This window comes from Nomascus leucogenys, chromosome 10 (genome assembly GCF_006542625.1).
Source record: "Nomascus leucogenys isolate Asia chromosome 10, Asia_NLE_v1, whole genome shotgun sequence".
NCBI classification, from domain to species: domain Eukaryota; kingdom Metazoa; phylum Chordata; class Mammalia; order Primates; family Hylobatidae; genus Nomascus; species Nomascus leucogenys.
In genome coordinates, this window is record NC_044390.1 from 64,536,479 (window position 1) to 64,552,726 (window position 16,248).

The 16,248-nt window shown below is 50.8% G+C and overlaps 1 protein-coding gene across 1 annotated transcript; it reads right to left on the reverse strand.

The window, feature by feature from the left end:
* Window positions 1-3,169: 3,169 nt before the first annotated feature.
* On the reverse strand, window positions 3,170-14,653 carry LOC100580732 (napsin-A-like). Its single transcript, XM_003269800.4, has 9 exons — window positions 14,565-14,653; window positions 6,875-7,016; window positions 6,668-6,791; window positions 6,359-6,477; window positions 5,848-6,047; window positions 4,418-4,540; window positions 4,181-4,325; window positions 3,677-3,775; window positions 3,170-3,471 (listed from the first exon to the last, which is right to left on the reverse strand). The coding sequence occupies exons 1-9, from the start codon at window positions 14,648-14,650 to the stop codon at window positions 3,244-3,246; spliced, it is 1,266 nt and encodes a 421-aa protein (XP_003269848.2). The 5' UTR covers window positions 14,651-14,653; the 3' UTR covers window positions 3,170-3,243.
* Between the last annotated feature and the right edge of the window lie 1,595 nt (window positions 14,654-16,248).

Consider the following 16,248-nt stretch of genomic DNA (forward strand, 5'->3'; position numbering starts at 1 on the left):
AGACCTGGAACAGGGCACTGCCTAAAGGTCACAGGGTCCTCAAAGGGCGAGGCGAGAACTTCTAACGAAGGCTACACCGCGGCGGACTGCAGATTGGAGGACCGAGGGTAGATGAGGACTGGTGAGGAGGGGGCACGCAAGGAGGCAGAGAGGACGGGAGAGGGGAGAGGCCAAAGCGCCAGGAAGCACCGTCTAGACTGAGGCAATAGGCAGGACCGATAAAAAATGGGGTGGGCTAGGAGTCTGACAGGTGGGGTTCTGGGGAAGAATGGAGAGTGAGGGGCGGGGCCAGAAAAAGGGGACCGCCTCGGAGCGGGCCCTAGGCTCCGAGAGGCAGAGCGCAGGCTCAGGGGGCTGGGGCGGGGCCAGCGGCTGCGGCTGGGGCTGCGGAGGGAGGAGGCGGCGCCTGCGGGAGCGAAGGGGGCGGGTCAGGGGGCTGCGGGCGCCCTGGGGCAGCACAGTTTCTGGCTCGCCGCTTCCCGCTGCAGGTGCGGCGGCTAGTTCGTGTCGCCTCCCTACCCCATCCCACGCCCGCTCCCGTTTCTGGGTTTCTTGGCGTCTCTTTTTCTCCCTTCTTGAGTATTTGTGCCGCCGTCTCTGTTCCCACCCCTCTGAGTCTCCGACCCCTCGTTTGTAAATCTGCTCTCCTGGGTTTCTGATTCTGTCCCCCTCCTTCTGAGTCTTTGCTCCTCTTCTCTCTAGGCCTCAGTCCCTCCTCCCCGGTGTCTCAGTCCCCGCCCCCCACCCCAGCTCCCCTGAGTCTCTTTCTCTTGGTTTCTGTACCATTTTATCAGGAGTGTGCCTCCGTCTGGGGCTCTGTACCCCACTCCCTGGGTCTTGTGTCCCTGTTCTCTACTCCCTCCCCGCAACCCGCTCTGGCCTGCCTCCTCTCTGGGTCTCTGCCCTTTCATCTGAGTCTGTCTCCTCCTTGCTCTCTGACAACCTCTTTCCCCTCCCCCTTCTTCTCCCCCTTCTTCCCCTTCTTCTCCCCATCTCTGGTGTATTTCCCCCTCTTCCGTCTCTTTTCCTCCTCTGTCTCTGCTCTTTCTCTTGCTAGCTCTCTATTCTTCTCCCTCTCCCTCTAAGTTTCTGCCTCTTCACTTTCTCTATGTCCCCTCCCTGGGTCTCTATTCCTGCTATGTTTCACCTTCTTCTGGGTCTCTCTCTTTCTAGGTCTCTGTCTCCACTTCCTGGGGGCCCTGTCCCCCTCTCTCTGGGTCTCCGTTCCTTTCTCTCAGACCCCCCATTACCCTCTCTAACCCCCGTCCTGGCTGGGACTGCGTCACTGCAGAGAGAGGTGCAGAAGTGGGGCCTGTCCTACAGCCCAGGAAGGTCGTTGCCCTCACTCCCCAGACTCAGGGCTCTCCATTGCACCCAATCCATCATGTCCTTCAGCTTCTGATGGAATCCAAGAGGGCACAGAAAAGACATAGGTACTTCCTACGCCTTCCCCGAATTCTGGTGCACCCCCAGGCAGAAGCAGTGAATCCTGAGGTGAGAGACTGGTCTGGGGCTGGATGAGGCTCCTGGGCAATTGGGGGTGGGGTGGTGGAAGCAGGAGCAAGGGCTGGGTAGGCACTATGGGCTAGGTAAGGACCTCGGTCAGCCATCCTCCTCCACACTCCCGCCTCAACCCTGCTTTTCCCTTCTGCTTTTGACAGCAGCCAGGCACGGTATCAAGTGGCTAAATCAGCGTTTTTTTGCAGAGGTCAGAAGTGTGGGAGGAGGTGGGGGCTGTGGGGAAAAGGGGCTGGAATAAGGAGGAATGTGTGATGCGACTCAGGATTAGACTCAGGATTAGAGGCCATGGGAGGGGAAGAGGCAGCGGGCCGGGAGTAGCAGGCTGGTCCACACTCCATCAGGCCCTGGGAAACTTGAATGCCAGCACTCCCTCATGGCCCTCCACAGACCCTACCAGGGTCTATGGGAGGATTTGTGAGCCTGGAGTCTCCAACCACCCATTATAGAGGTGGGGGCTTCTGGAAGCCTCATGAGGGCTCCAAATACTGGACACTCAGCTATGTTCACAGACCAGGAGGGAGTAGACTCGACTCTTGACTAGGGACACCAGGAGGGGAGAGGCCAACGTCTGTCTACGTTTTCAGTTCCTTTCCCCACCCCTGCTCCTCCCAATCCATCCGTTCCCGGGCCCTCAAGGCACAAAATTCCTGAAAGCTCCAACTCCCATCTACGTCATCCTCGGCGTCCCCTGACAACCCTCCCTCCCCCATTACCCCAGGCCCTGGAATTGGGGAAGGGTCTTCCCCTCCCTGACTTCTAGGACCCCTTCCTTGTTCCTCTGTCCCCATTCCCACCCGGTTCCATTCGGAGCCTTGGTCTCTGGACACCAAAGCTGAAAATGTGAGGACTCTCTGCCTACGATCCTTCGTCCCCTAAAACGCTCCAAGTACCTTGGCCCCCAAAAGCCCAGAGTCGAGGGAATCTCTCCGCTATAATCTTTGGGTCCCTGGATGCCAAGTCCCCCGTCTCCAAAACTAGGATTCGGGCTGTCTTACCGCCCCCGGACCCTGAGCCTTCGCCCCCTCCCCCGTACTCACCCCAAGTCGAGGCGAGGCGGGGATGGGGGAATCCAGGGCTCGAGATGGGGGGAGGGGTGACCCAGCCCCGGCAGCTCTGGGCAGCAAGAGGCTGCGGAGGGGGGAGTGACATCACCGCCGGAGGAGGGGCAGCACCGCTCCCCCAACCCAGGGGCTTCAAGCTCCGCCTTTATGGCGGACCCCGGGGTCCTGGAATCCCAAGGGAGAGAGGAGAAACAGGAGATGAGGTCCGAGGGAAGGGTATTCCCGCCCCTTAGAACAGGAACTGGTAAACCCTTACCAATTACAGCGACCCCCCACTGCCACCTGTCGCTGCCGTCGCGACCTGTCGCCTCCCACGCATGTTGTGGCTGCGACCGCCCCCGTCAGGGCGTGACCACGGCGTGGACTACAACGACCGTGATGCTCCACGGAGCCGGGAGCCTTTGACGAAAGGCAGCGTAGGCGAGGGGCTTCATGGGACTCGTAGTACAAGACCCCTCACAAGGGTACGCCCTGGAGAAGAGGGGTGATACCCTTCGCCTCCCTCTCTTCCTCAACTCCGTGGGTCCATGCACAAAGTTTTCTCTTCAAAAAGTACGCTCTGAAAAGAAGCAACCTAGGCAGGTTCGTTCAATGAAAACACTGGATTTTTACTGAGTAGCGTTAGCTCCGCTACCCGTTGCGCATGCGCATCACCTGGGCGTCACCCGCGGTACTGCGCCTGCGCCGTCTCGCGCCTTCCCAGGTCCGCTCCGCGAGGGCGAGCGCGCGCCAGGCCCACTCGTGCGCCGCTCTTCATGTCACCGCGGTCGAAGACAGCCACATACGCCCCCAAAAAAACGTCGCCGAGGATCCACACAGGTACTGGAGGCGAAGCGATGTCCAAGGCCCGGAAGCCGGACAAGCAGAGGCGGACGTCACCCTGAGCAAACTGCAAGGCGGCAAGGCAGCAACTGGGTGTCCAGGCCGCAGGAACCACCATTTCCCTGGGAGTCCGTGCTCTCTCCGCCCCCAACTCCGGGGACAAGAAATGTTTCTATGGCCCCTTCCAGCCCTAGTGATTTCTAAGTCCCAGCTCCACCCTCTCAACTCCAGTCATATTACGTCACTGTGGCGTCATTATGACGGACACCTACCTGGATGACGTAATCCTGGGCCGTGAGATTAAACCAGACCCCCCCAATGAGGAGTGAGACTGCGGGGAGCTTTGGGATTTCTGAGCACCGGATGAGGTACTGGGGGAGGAGAGGAACAAGTGAAGATGGGAGATTCCTGCTCTGCTCAAATCCCGTCCGTGGCTCCCCAGTGCCATGGAGTAATGTTCATACTTCAGCACCATGTGTGGACAGCCCTGTTGCCTAGGCTCCTGTCACCTAGTCCCAAGCAAAACCGCATTATCATCTCCCCCAACCCCCCACCACTCCCACCCCTACTTCACCATCCACTGAGCCACTTAGCATAGAAACTTGGGAAGTATCTTTGCTTCCTCCCACCACTCTCCAGCATGTCACTTAAGAAGCCCAGTCCCCTCTGTCCTGGATACGCTCTAGCTACCTGCCTCCCATCCTCAGGCCCCAGTGTTCACCATCGAATTGCCATCATCTTCCCCAGGACACACCCACCAGAGACTGGGACCTCACCTCCCCAGCCAGCAAGGGGATTCCCCCAATGGCTGCATGCAGGGCCCGGATCTCCTCAGTAGGTCCTATGATGACAGGTGTGCCTGTATCCAGGATGGCAGCACAGCCTCGGGCACAGAGAGTCAGCCCTGAGCCCACCTTCACACTGAGAGGGAAGGAGGCAGTCATTAGAGGCAGGGTCCTAGGAGTCCAGGCCCCCAGCCTCCAGCTCCAGACCCAGGAGACCAAGTCCCTCACCGCTCCATGTGGATCTGCCAGTAGGCAGGGACTGTGACTGGCACGAAGGTGAGGGGTGGGATGTAGTGTGCCGGGTCTGAGCCCCCCAGGACCAGCTCTCCTCCATCAGCCACTTCAGGGTCCCTGCAGGGGCAGAGTGTCAAGGTCAGTGTCACCGGCCCTCCCCCGCCAGCCCTAGGAATGGCCAGGGATGGGACTTCCTGCCAATTGGGTCATTTTTGGGGTTCTAGCTGGGGCAGTGGAATGCAGGCAGGGCCTAGATGTTGGGACTGGAAACAAGAAATGAAAGGAAATGGTGCTTTTCTTGATGGAAGTTAGGACTTTAGGATGATGGATACTTCCTGAAGTGGAGAGGAGACTTCATTTGGCTGTGGAAGGTAGAGCTTTTGGGGGAAATTCCTGAGCTGAATATCATAGTAACCAAGCAGACCAGTGGAGTCTCAGAATTGGCTCGAAGGTGTACAGGAGTGGGGTGGCTTCCTGGGAAGGTGCAGAGACTTTCTGAATTGCCTGTTGTGATATCTAGAAAGGTGTTAGACTTCCTGAGCTGGCTGAGAGTGATGGGAACAGGGATGGAAACTTCCTGGAAGATGTAAATGAGTGGGATCTACCGAGAGCTGGTGGAACTTCTTGAGTGGGTTAGATGTCAGGGTAACTGAGTGGGCATTGGACTGTGTATGATGGGCCCTGGGAGGGAAAGTGAAGACTTCTCGAGTGGTGGGTGGGACTTCTGAGCATAACATTGACCTTCCTACCAGGTGGGTGGGGCTTCGTGAATTCAATCAGGCATTTCCTGACTTCTGGTCAGTGTTCTCAAATGGGATTTGAGCTTTATGGTGAAGAGAAGGTTCCTGAGTATTTGGTTGGGTGGAGCATAGAATTTCCTAGTTCGATTTTGAAACTGAGCATATTGAACGGATGGTGAGTTTCTTTAGTATATCTTAAGTTGTCACTTAAGCTCTGGGGCTTATGAATAGGGTTGAGGTGTTTCTTCTGTTAGGTAGGTGGCTACTTCCTGAATGAAGGGTGGGATTGAATTTTTTTTTTTTTTGAGACAGTCTTTCTCTGTCACCCAGACTGGAGAGCAGCGGTGCGATCTCGGCTCACTGCAACCTCCACCTCCCGGATTCAAGCAATTCTCCTGCCTCAGCCTCTCAAGTAGCTGGGATTACAGGCATGTGCCACCACACCCAGCTGATTTTTATAGTTTTAGTAGAGACGGAGTTTCACCATGTTAGCCAGGCTGGTCTGGAACTCTTGACTTCAGGTGATCGATCAATCTGCCTCAGCCTCCCAAATTGCTGGGATTATGGGCATGAGCCACCATGCCTGAACTGGGACTTTCTTTATGGAGTAAGAGACTTCCTGAAGGAGGGCCTCACTTCCTTCTTGGGAATAGGACTCATAGATAGGTGCACCCTTCCCATTACCTGTTGAGGTAAAAGGAGAAGATAGGCTTATCCAGTAGCCCCTGCTCCACCAGTACATCCAGCGGGGGCCGAACTCCTTCCACAGCCAGAATGGGAAAACCGAGGCCCAATATCCCATCGGGGCGGGAAACAGTGAAGACCAGGCTGGATTCCCACAGAGCTTCCCCGAAAATCACAGATGCACCCTTGATTCCACCAATCTAGGGGTAGATTGAGATGTGACCAGTTACTTTTGGGAGGACAATAACCACATGTCCTGAGGTCTCCCAAACCAAAGTATGAATCCCAGGTCTGGGGACATCTGGACCCAAGCCCCCAACTGCTTAGCAAACTTTGCCTCTGGACTTGAGAGAATTCCTATCCCTTAACCCAGGAACCCCTCCCCCTCCTTGAGAAGCCCCATCCATCGGCTCCAGAAGCCCCTGCACCTCAAACCCCTCCCTAAGCCAGATGATCTTAGACAACGGGGTTCTCCCAGGCTCGAGGCTTCCTGGAGTCAAAGGCCACTCACAGTCAGCTTGTCCTCACTCAGGATTCCATCTACCCGCCCAGTTCCATATTGAATAGCAAACTTGGTCCCATTGGGCTTGAAGGAGCTGGAGGCATTGGGATTGAAGCGGTGGTGGAACCCTAGGTCAGAAGTCAGAGAGGTGTCACTGTGGGAGGGGAGCTTTCCGAATGCCTTCTGCCCCTTTAACCTTCTGACCTTTGAGGGTGTCAGAAAAGAACAGTTCCTCAAAAACCTTTGGGAAGCTGAAGCTCAGCCCCGCCTTCTCCCTTCACCCCCCATTCAGCCTTATTCTTCCGCATAGAAGCTCACAGCAGGGCACACTGAAGAAGTGGCATCTCCTGGATGGGACCCAGAGATTGGAGGAGCCAGTGTCAAAGGTAACAGTGAAGTTTTGTGGTGGCGTTCCCAGCCCAATTTCCCCAAAATACTGGGCCTGAGGAGGCAAAAGAGGAGACAGTCAATGAAGAGTTTGGCTCGAGGGCACAGGAGTGGGGGCTGTGTAGGGCTGTGACTCACGTCCAGGAATTTGGAGAGAGGTACCGAGGCAGGCTTGTCCCCAGGGGATGGGGCCCCCAACTTGGGGAGCTCTGCTGGTTTTCCCCATCCCCTCAGTAGGTTCAGGGCCCTGCGTCCAGGGTGGACTCGACGAAGAGGGATCCTGGAGGGTAAGAAGATGATAAGAATTAGGAGGCCGCCCTTCCTGGAGACCCTCTAAAATAGACTTACTCAAATGGAATATGATGACAAATTCAACATTTCCAAGGCGCTACAATAGGAGTCATTACCAGAAACCCTACAATAACAACCTCCGGGAAACCCTAGCACAGAAACCATGATGACAAATATCCCCAAAGACTTCACAGGAACAAACCATCCCAAACAGACCTTCCCAATGGTATCCAAGTCCTTAAAATAAGCCATTCCCAGGGAATTGACATTCTCAAAGGTTTCCCAAGACCCTAACATGAAATCTAACCTTTGCAGAAGCCCTCGCATGGTGGTCCCTGCATGCTGCAGTTCATGATGTTGGAGACTATTTCCCCACCCTTGCGGAAAAATGTAAACATCAAATCTTAATTTCACTCTTTTTTTATTCCTGCAACCTCTGCCTCCTGGGTTCCAGTGATTCTCCTGCCTCAGCCTCCCGAGTAGCTGGGACTACAGGCATACACCATCATGCCCAGCTAATTTTTGTATTTTTAGTTGAGACAGGGTTTCACCATGTTGGCCAGGTTGCTCTCGAACTCCTGACCTCAGGTGATCCACCTGCCTCGGCCTCCCAAAGTGCCGGGATTACAGGTGTGAGTCACTGCGCCTGGCCTTAATTTCACTCTTTACACTAAAATACATCTGAGATATCAAACACTTAATGGGAAAAGTAAAATTATAAGAGCACTTTGGGAGACTGAGGCAAGCAGATTGCTTGAGCCCAGGAGTTTGAGAGCAGCCTGGACAACATGGTAAAACCCCATCTCTACAAAAAATACAAAAATTAGGTGGGTGCAGTGGCACGAGCCTTTAGTCACAGATACTTGGGAGGCTGAGGTGGGAGGATCATTTGAGCCTGGAAGGTGGAGGTTGCAGTGAGCTGAGATCATGCCACTGCACTCCAGCCTGAGCAAAACTCTGTCTAAAAGATGAAAAAACAAAAAACACAGAAGCAAGTAAAATAAGTAAAATGTTTGATTCTGGAAAGAGGACAGTTTTTCTTTTCTTTTCTTTTTTTTTTTTTTTTTTTTTTTTTTGAGATGGAGTCTCACTCTGTCACCCAGGCTGGAGTTCAGTGGTTCAATCTCGGCTGACTGCAACCTCCGCCTCCCGGGTTCAAGTGATTCTCCTGCCTCAGCCTCCCGAGTAGCTGGGTTTACAGGCATCGCCATCCTGCCCAGCTAATTTTTGTATTTTTAGTAGAGACGGTGTTTCACCATGTTGGCCAGGCTGGTCTTGAACTCCTGACCTCAGGTGATCCACCCACCTCGGTCTCCCAAAGTGCTGGGATTACAGGTGTGAGCCACCGTGCCCGGCTGAGACAGAGTCTTGCTCTGTCACCAGGATGGAGCGCAGTGGCGTGATCTCGGCTCACTGCCACTTTTGCCCCCCAGGTTCAAGTGATTCGCCTGCCTCAGCCTCCCTAGTAGCTGAGATTACAGGCACGCGCCACCATCTAATTTTTGTAGACAGAGTTTCACCATGTTGGCCAGGATGGTCTCAATCTCTTTACCTCGTGATCTGCCTGCCTCGGCCTGAGCCACAACAGCATGAGCCACCGTGCGTGGCCTGAGGACAGCTTTTCTAAGCATGAAGGCAGGATCAAAAATCATGGGGGAAAATATTAATAAGTGTGACTCAAAATTGACACCTGTTAGCCAGGCACCATGGCTCACGCCTATAATCCCAGCACTGTGGGAGGCAAAAGCAGGCAGATTACTTGAGCTCAGGAGTTCAAGACCAGCCTGGGCAACATGGTGAAACCCTGTCTCTACTAAAAATACAAAAATTAGCCAGGTGTGGTGGCACACACCTATAATCCCAGCTTCTTAGGAGGCTGAAGTGGGAGGATTGGTTGAGCCTAGGATTTCAAGGCTACAGCTACAGTGAGCTATGATCTTGCAACTGCACTCTCCAGCCTGGGCAAGAAAGCAAAACCCTGTATCTAAAATAAATAAATAAATAAATAAAATAAATAAATTTTAAACCCTTGTACTTCCCCTCTACATACACACACAAAGCTGTAAATAAAGGCGAGGACAAAAAATCTGGGGGAAATAATTATAAGTTGTATATTAAGAGTTAATATTCCTAATATGCAAAGAGCTTCTACAAATAAATAACAAGATAACCCAGTCTTGGGAGACAGTTTTTCTTGAGTCTCTCATATGTCTGCAGAGCACTGACTGCCTTTGTCCAGACTTGTCTTTTGAAGGATTTTGTTTAGTGAACAGCCTTGGAAGAGATGGCATCTCCTCCTGGAGCAAAGGGAAGGCAGGCTTATGATGCCTTTTAAAAGATGTAAGCTCCCTATGCTCAAGTTTCTATTAATATCATGCACCACAGTGCATGTGCAGGTATCATCTGGCCTTCTTCATTTCATCCTGTGGAAACGGGCTCAGAAAAATAGGCCAGCTGTGGTGGCTCATGCCTGTAATCCCAGCACCATGAGAGGCCGAGGTGGGAGGATTGCTTGAGGCCAGGAGTTTGAGACCAGCCTGGACAACATAGTGAGACCCTGTCTCTACAAAAAATGAGAAAGCCAGGTCTGGTGGCACATGCCTGTAGTCGTAGCTACTTGGGAGGCCCACGAATTCAAGGTTACAGTGAGCTATAGTCATGCCACTGCACTCCAGCCTGAGCAACAGAACAAGACCCTGTCTCAAAAAAGAAAAAAAAAAAAGAAAAAACTGGCACACATACTAATACTCTTGCTACTACTATTGCTGGGAGTAATAAACTGCCCTTTGTCTCTGACTTGGGAGTCTTGGGTCTTCTATGAGCAGCCATGAAACTATGACAAACTAACTTCGTAGCTCTTGACACTCATTAGGAAAATGGACAAAGGACATAATTTGCAAAAGAAGTACAAATAAATTCTAAATACATGGAAAGATGTCATCAACAGTCATCAAAAAAATAAAAATGACAACAGTGAGAAACCTTGTTTCACCATACAGATTGGCAAAGAACTGAGAATACTTACTGTTGATTAGGTTTGGCAAATGTGTATCAAATGCTCGAAAATTGTACCCACCATTTAACCCAACCCAGAATTTAATCTATAGGAGATCACCGGATGAGTGCACAGAGGTGTGTTATGAAGCTGTGCCTAATTTTGGAAACTGGAGACAGTCCAATGATGAACTGCCTTTGCAAAAACTACAAGTGAGAAAATTAGGACAGTGAAAGAGATCTGATCTAAACAACCGCCATCTTGCCTTTAACTTCCAAACTGCCCTTGGTCATTGCTGGGCTTGGGCCAAGCTAACTTTGGGAGACAGTTTATAGTTTAAATAGTAATAGTCCATCCCCAAAACTAAACCACCTTGGTAAAGCTAATGAAGTACCACCAGGATAGGAGGATGAGAGGAGCATGAATTCTGCTAAGGTGCAGACATAAATGATTACCAGTCATTATTCCAGAGGTCAAAATATTTGCAACTTCCCCAATTACTCCTGCAGATTACATCACTATTGTAGAACCTAAGATTGGCCTTTTGAGACTAAGGGTTTTTGCATTTCTGGTGATGCCACCCAGACCTGCCAACCAGTCCTGTGACTCCACCCAGAAGCAGACTGGCCCCTATGAATGATTACATCCCTGACCAATCAGCAGCACCCATTCCCAGGCCTGACAAACTATCCTTGAAAAACCCTGGCCTCCAAATGTTAGGGGAGGCTAATTTGTTGTTTTCGTTTTGTTTTTATGAGATGGAGTCTCACTCTGTCACCCAGGCTGGAGTACATTGGCGTGATCTCAGCTCACTGCAACCTCCACCCCCTAGGTTCAAGTGATTCTCCTCCCTCAGCCTCCTAAGTAACTGGGATTATAGGCACCCACCACCATACCCGGCTAGTTTTTGTATTTGTAGTAGAGACGGGGTTTCATCATGTTGGCCAGGCTGGTCTTGAACTCCTAACCTCAGGTGATCCACCCACCTTGGCCTCCCAAAGTGCTGGGATTACAGGCGTGAGCTGCCATGCCCACCTCTGATTTGAGTAATAATAAAACTCTGGTCTCCTGCTCAGCCAATGGCTTGGCATAAATTAAACTCTTTCTCTATTGCCACTTTCTTATCTTGATAAATTGGCTGTATCTGGGCAGTAGGCAAAAAGAACCAGCTGGGCGTTACAGTGGCCAACAATGGGTACAGCTTAGTTCTGCTTTGGAACATATATAGAATGGAACCCCATTCGACCTCTAAGAAGGAGGAAGTGGCTGTCTATACCAGTCATTCTCAAACTTTAGCATGACCCAAAATCACCTACAGCAGTGGTGTTGGGCAAATCTTTGTGTAGAGGCTTTGCAGGCCAGACAGTCTCTGTGGTAACTATTCAAATCTGTCAAGATAGCATGAAAGCAACTGCAGACAACAGACGCTACGGAAATGAATGCGCATGCTGACTCCAGTTTTGTTAGAGACAGGGTCTCACTCTGTTGCCCTGGCTGGAGAGCAGTGACACGACTGTGGCTCACTGCAGTCTCAAACTCCTAGGCTCAAAGGTCATCTTGCCTCAGCCTGCCAAGTAGTTGGGATCACAGGCATATGCCACCACATCCCAGCTAATTTTTTTTCATTTTTTATAGAGATAACTTCTTGCTAAGTTGCCCAGGCTGGTCTCAAATTCTTGGCCCCAAGCAATTCCGCCTCAGCCCCCCAAAGTGTTGGGGTTACAGGCATGCGCCACTACATCTGGCCTAGATTCCCTTTAGCTTATTTGTAAAAGGGAAATAGCAGGCAGGATTTGACCCTCAGGCTCAGTGTTTGCCAAGCCCAGACTCAGAGGGCTAGTTGAAATTCAGATCTCTTAATTTTTAAGTAGATCTGGGATGGGGCTTGAGAATTTGCATTTCTAACAAGGTCCTGGGCCATGCTAATGCTGTGGGTCTTGAGACAACATTCTGAGACTCACTGTTCTTTGCATTGACTTGGAAAATGTCCGTGATATATTAGGTTTGCAAAGCAGATTAACGGGGAATGACGAATTCATTGAACCTTGCACCAGCAACATCTATACTCTCAGAGTCCTGGGAGAATTTCAGATTGTAAATCCTTACTTATTCAAAGATCTTACTGAGGTGGGAGGATTACTTGAGGCCAGGAGTTCATGACCAGTCTAGGAAACATAGTGAGACCCCCCCATCTCTACAAAAAAAAAAAAAAAAAAAAAAAAACTTAAAACAAAGCTGGTAAAAAAACATAATGTACAGTAATTTTTAAAATAAATTTTATATTTAATGATTTTTTTGTAGAAAGAGATGGGGTCTCACTATGTTGGCCAGGTTGGTCTTGAACTCTTGGCCTCAAGCCATCCTCCAGCCCTCTGCCTTCCATAGTGCTAGGATTACAGGTGTGAGCCATCATGCCTGGCCTCATGCAGTAATTTTTTTTTTTTTGAGATGGAGTCTCGCGCTGTCACCCAGGCTGGAGTGCAGTGGCATGATCTCGGCTCACTGCAAGCTCCGCCTCCCAGGTTCACGCCATTCTCCCGCCTCCGCCTCCTGAGTACCTGGGACTACAGGCGCTCGCCACCACACCAGGCTAATTTTTTGTATTTTTAGTAGAGTCAGGGTTTCACCATGTTAGCCAGGATGGTCTTGATCTCCTGACCTCGTGATCCACCCACCTCGGCCTCCCAAAGTGCTGGGATTACAGGTGTGAGCCACCACGCCTGGCCTGCAGTAATATTTTTGTACCCAATTTTAGTCACTCCTTGGAGCATGACACCCTGACTCACACCTTTGCCCTCACCCCTCGTGACTCGGTCTTTGAAAGGCACAGGAACGAGAAGTGGGGAAAACACTTTCTAGAAAATACGCCCCTCCCCCTACCAAGAGCTCCAAGGGGTAAGGAGAAGAGAAGAGAAGAGGGGAAGGGAGAAATTGGGGAAGCATCAGAGGTAAGGTAGGGGGAGAACTTCTTGGGTGGGATCCCCAAAACTGGACTTCTTTTTTTTTTTTTTTTTTTTGAGACAGGACCTCCCTGTGTTGCCCAGGCTAGAGTACAGTAGCTCATTCATAGCTCACTGCAGCCTCAAAACCCTGGGTTCAGATGGTCCTCCCTCCTCAGCCTCCAAGTAGCTAAGACTACAGGCACCTGTCACCATGCCTGGCTGATTTTTTTTTTTTTTCTGTAGAGACTGGGAGCTCACTATGTTGCCCAGGCTGGTCTCGAACTCCTAGCCTCAAGCAATTCTACCTTGGCCTCCCAAAGTGCTGAGATGACAGTGGTGAGCCCATTGTGCTCAGACAAAAAAATAGACTTCTTGAGGCCTAAACAATTTAGAGGGTGTGAATGTGGTGGAGTCTTAGTTTAAATGTCACATGCCTTGGTCTCCAAGATGGCAGAAATGTGTCACATGTCTGGAGACCCCCATAACTGGTCATTAGAGCTCAGAGTGGGATCTGCCAGAGGCCTCCCAAAAAACATATCCAGAGAAGAAGTGGAGGGTTCCTCACTCAAGAGTCTCAGTGAAGGCCAAGTGCGGTGGCCCACGCCTGTAATCCCAGCACTTTAGGAGGCTGAGGCAGGCAGATCACGAGTTCAGGAGTTCAAGACCAGCCTGGCCAACATGGTGAAACCCCATCTCTGCTAAAAATACAAAAATTAGCTGGGCATGGTGGTGCGTGCCTGTAATCCCTGCTACTTGGGAGGCTGAGGCAGGAGAATCACTTGAACCCAGGAGACGGAGGTTGCAGTGAGCTGAGACCATGCCACTGCACTCCAGCCTGGCAACAGAGTGAAACTCAGTCTCCAAAAAAAAAAAAGTCTCAGTGTTGGATCTGGGACTTTAAAGGGCTCTGGGCTGGACGTGGTAGTTCACGTCTGTAATTCCAGCACTTTGGGAAGCTGAGGTGAGAGGATTGCTTTGGGAGGCCGAGGCGGGTGGATCACGCCTGGGAAACATAAATTATTTTAAACATAGGGATACCCTCTTCTTTACGAAAAATTTCAAAATTAGCTGGGCATGGTGTTTTAAAAAGGGAGCTCTAAGCCAGGCGTGGTGGCTCATGCCTGTAATCCCAGCACTTTGGGAGGCCAAGGCAGGCAGATCACCTAAGGTCGGGAGTTCAAGACTAGCCTGATCAACATGGAGAAACCCCATCTCTACTAAAAATACAAAATTAGCCAGGGTGGTGGCACATGCCTGTAATCCCAGCTACTCGGGACGCTGAGGCAGGAGAATCGCTTGAACCCAGGAGGTGGAGGTTGTAGTGAGCCAAGATCGTGCCATTGCACTCCAGCCTGGGCAACAAGAGTGAAACTCTGTCTCAAAATAAATAAATAAATAAAAGGGAGCTCTGATCTTAGGAGATGTCAGAGTAGAGCCCTTGGGGTGAGAACCTACTTTAGAGATCTGGAAAGCCAAGAAGGAAGAGTCAAGGATCCTGGGTGCCATGTTTGGGAATCACTGAACCAGGAGCCCCAGACTTAAAGGGCAAAAAGCAGAGAATCCCTCCCAGGTATGGGGGTGGCAAATGGGGTCACCATACCGGATCAGTGTGGCCCCAGCAGGCTCCACGTTCAGCAGAGGCAGCAGCAGCAGCAGCAGGAGTAGCAGCAGCGGTGGTGGAGACATCGCTGGGGACTAGGGTGTGAACCCAGGCTTCCTAGTTTTCTTTCCCCTGTGACTCCACCCTGTTTATGCCCCACCTCCCGGTTTAGGAGGTGACCAGAACACAAAGTCTCTCAGCAGGTGACACAGGGGGACAAGGATGTTTTTGAAGATTTGTGCAGAGTATTTGTGTAGTGTCAACAAAAGTTGTATCCTGTGTCCTTGGTGCTCCTCATTCCCCACTTGGGGGTGGTGGTGGTGGGGTCTCCTCTGGTGAGACTGCCTCCCACCCCCATCCTTTAGCCTCTGTCACTTTTACTTCTCACTTTCACATCACTTTTCTGAGACTCATTAACCACAAGTGTTTCCTTGGCCAAGTGGGAGGGACCAGCAGGTGTCTGTGAAGGGTCTGGGGAAGGGAGAGAGGAACTGATTACAAGCCTGCCCTCCCATATGAAGTGGGACTGCCTGTGTCTCAGGACCCAGACTCTTATTATTTGTAGGTGAAGTATGTTTCTTGTAAGCAACAAAACATTGGGTCGTCTTTTGCATCCATTCATCCATTCTATATCTTTTTATTAGAGAGTTTAGTCCATTTACATTCAATATTATTCTTGATAAGGACATCCTCCTGCCATTTTGTTACTTGTTTTCTGGTTGTTTTGTGGTATTCTCTTCTTTCTGTCCTTCTTTCATTTTTTTTATTTATTCATTTATTTATTTTTGAGACAGAATCTCATTCTGTTGCCCAGGCTGGAGTGCCCTGGTGCAGTCTCAGCTCACTGCAACCTCTGCCTCCTGGATTCAAGTGATTCTCGTGCCTCAGCCTCCCGAGTGGCTGGGACTACAGGCACGTGCCACCACACCTGGCTAATTTATGTATTTTTAATAGAGATTTGGTTTAATCATGTTGGCCATACTGATCTCAAACTCCTGACTTCAGGTGATCCACCTGCCTCAGCCCCCCAGAGTGCTGGGATTACACACGTGAGCCACCACACCTGGCCTGTTTTCCTTTTAGAGAAGATAATTTTCCTTGGTCATATGATTTAATTTTTTGCTTTTTTTCTGTATCTGTTATGTGTTTTTTGATTTGAGGTTACCATGAGGCTTGCAAATACTGTCTTTTTTTTTTTTTTGAGATGGAGTCTTGCTCTGTTACCCAGGCTGGAGTGCAGTGGCTCGATCTCGGCTCACTGCAAGCTCCGCCTCCCGGGTTGATGCCATTCTCCTGCCTCAGCCTCCAGGGTAGCTGGGACTACAGGCGCCCGCCACCACACCTGGCTTTTTTTTTTTTTTTTGTATTTTTAGTAGAGACGAGGTTTCACCATGTTAGCCAGGATGGCCTCGATCTGACCTCGTGATCCACCTGCCTCGGCCTCCCAAAGTGCTGGGGAGGCTCACAGGCGTGAGCCACTGTGCCCTGCCGTAAATACTATCTTATAACCCATTATTTTAAGCTGACAGCATAAACTTAACACTGTTTGCATAAACAAACCAACAAACCAACAAACAATAAGCAAATTAGTAAAAACTCTACACCTTCACTTTGTTCCCAACTTTTAAACTTTTTGTTGGTTGTATTTATCTCTTATTGTACTGTCTATGTCTTGAAGAGTTGT

Coding starts and splice junctions, on each gene's coding strand:
- LOC100580732 (XM_003269800.4), bottom strand. CDS start 14,650: ATGTCTCCACCACCGCTGCTGCTACTCCTGCTGCTGCTGCTGCTGCCT. Junction 7,017..14,564: donor GCTGGGGCCACACTGATCCG/GTATGGTGACCC, acceptor CTTACCCTCCAG/GATCCCTCTTCGTCGAGTCC. Junction 4,326..4,417: donor TGGCAGATCCACATGGAGCG/GTGAGGGACTTG, acceptor CTTCCCTCTCAG/TGTGAAGGTGGGCTCAGGGC.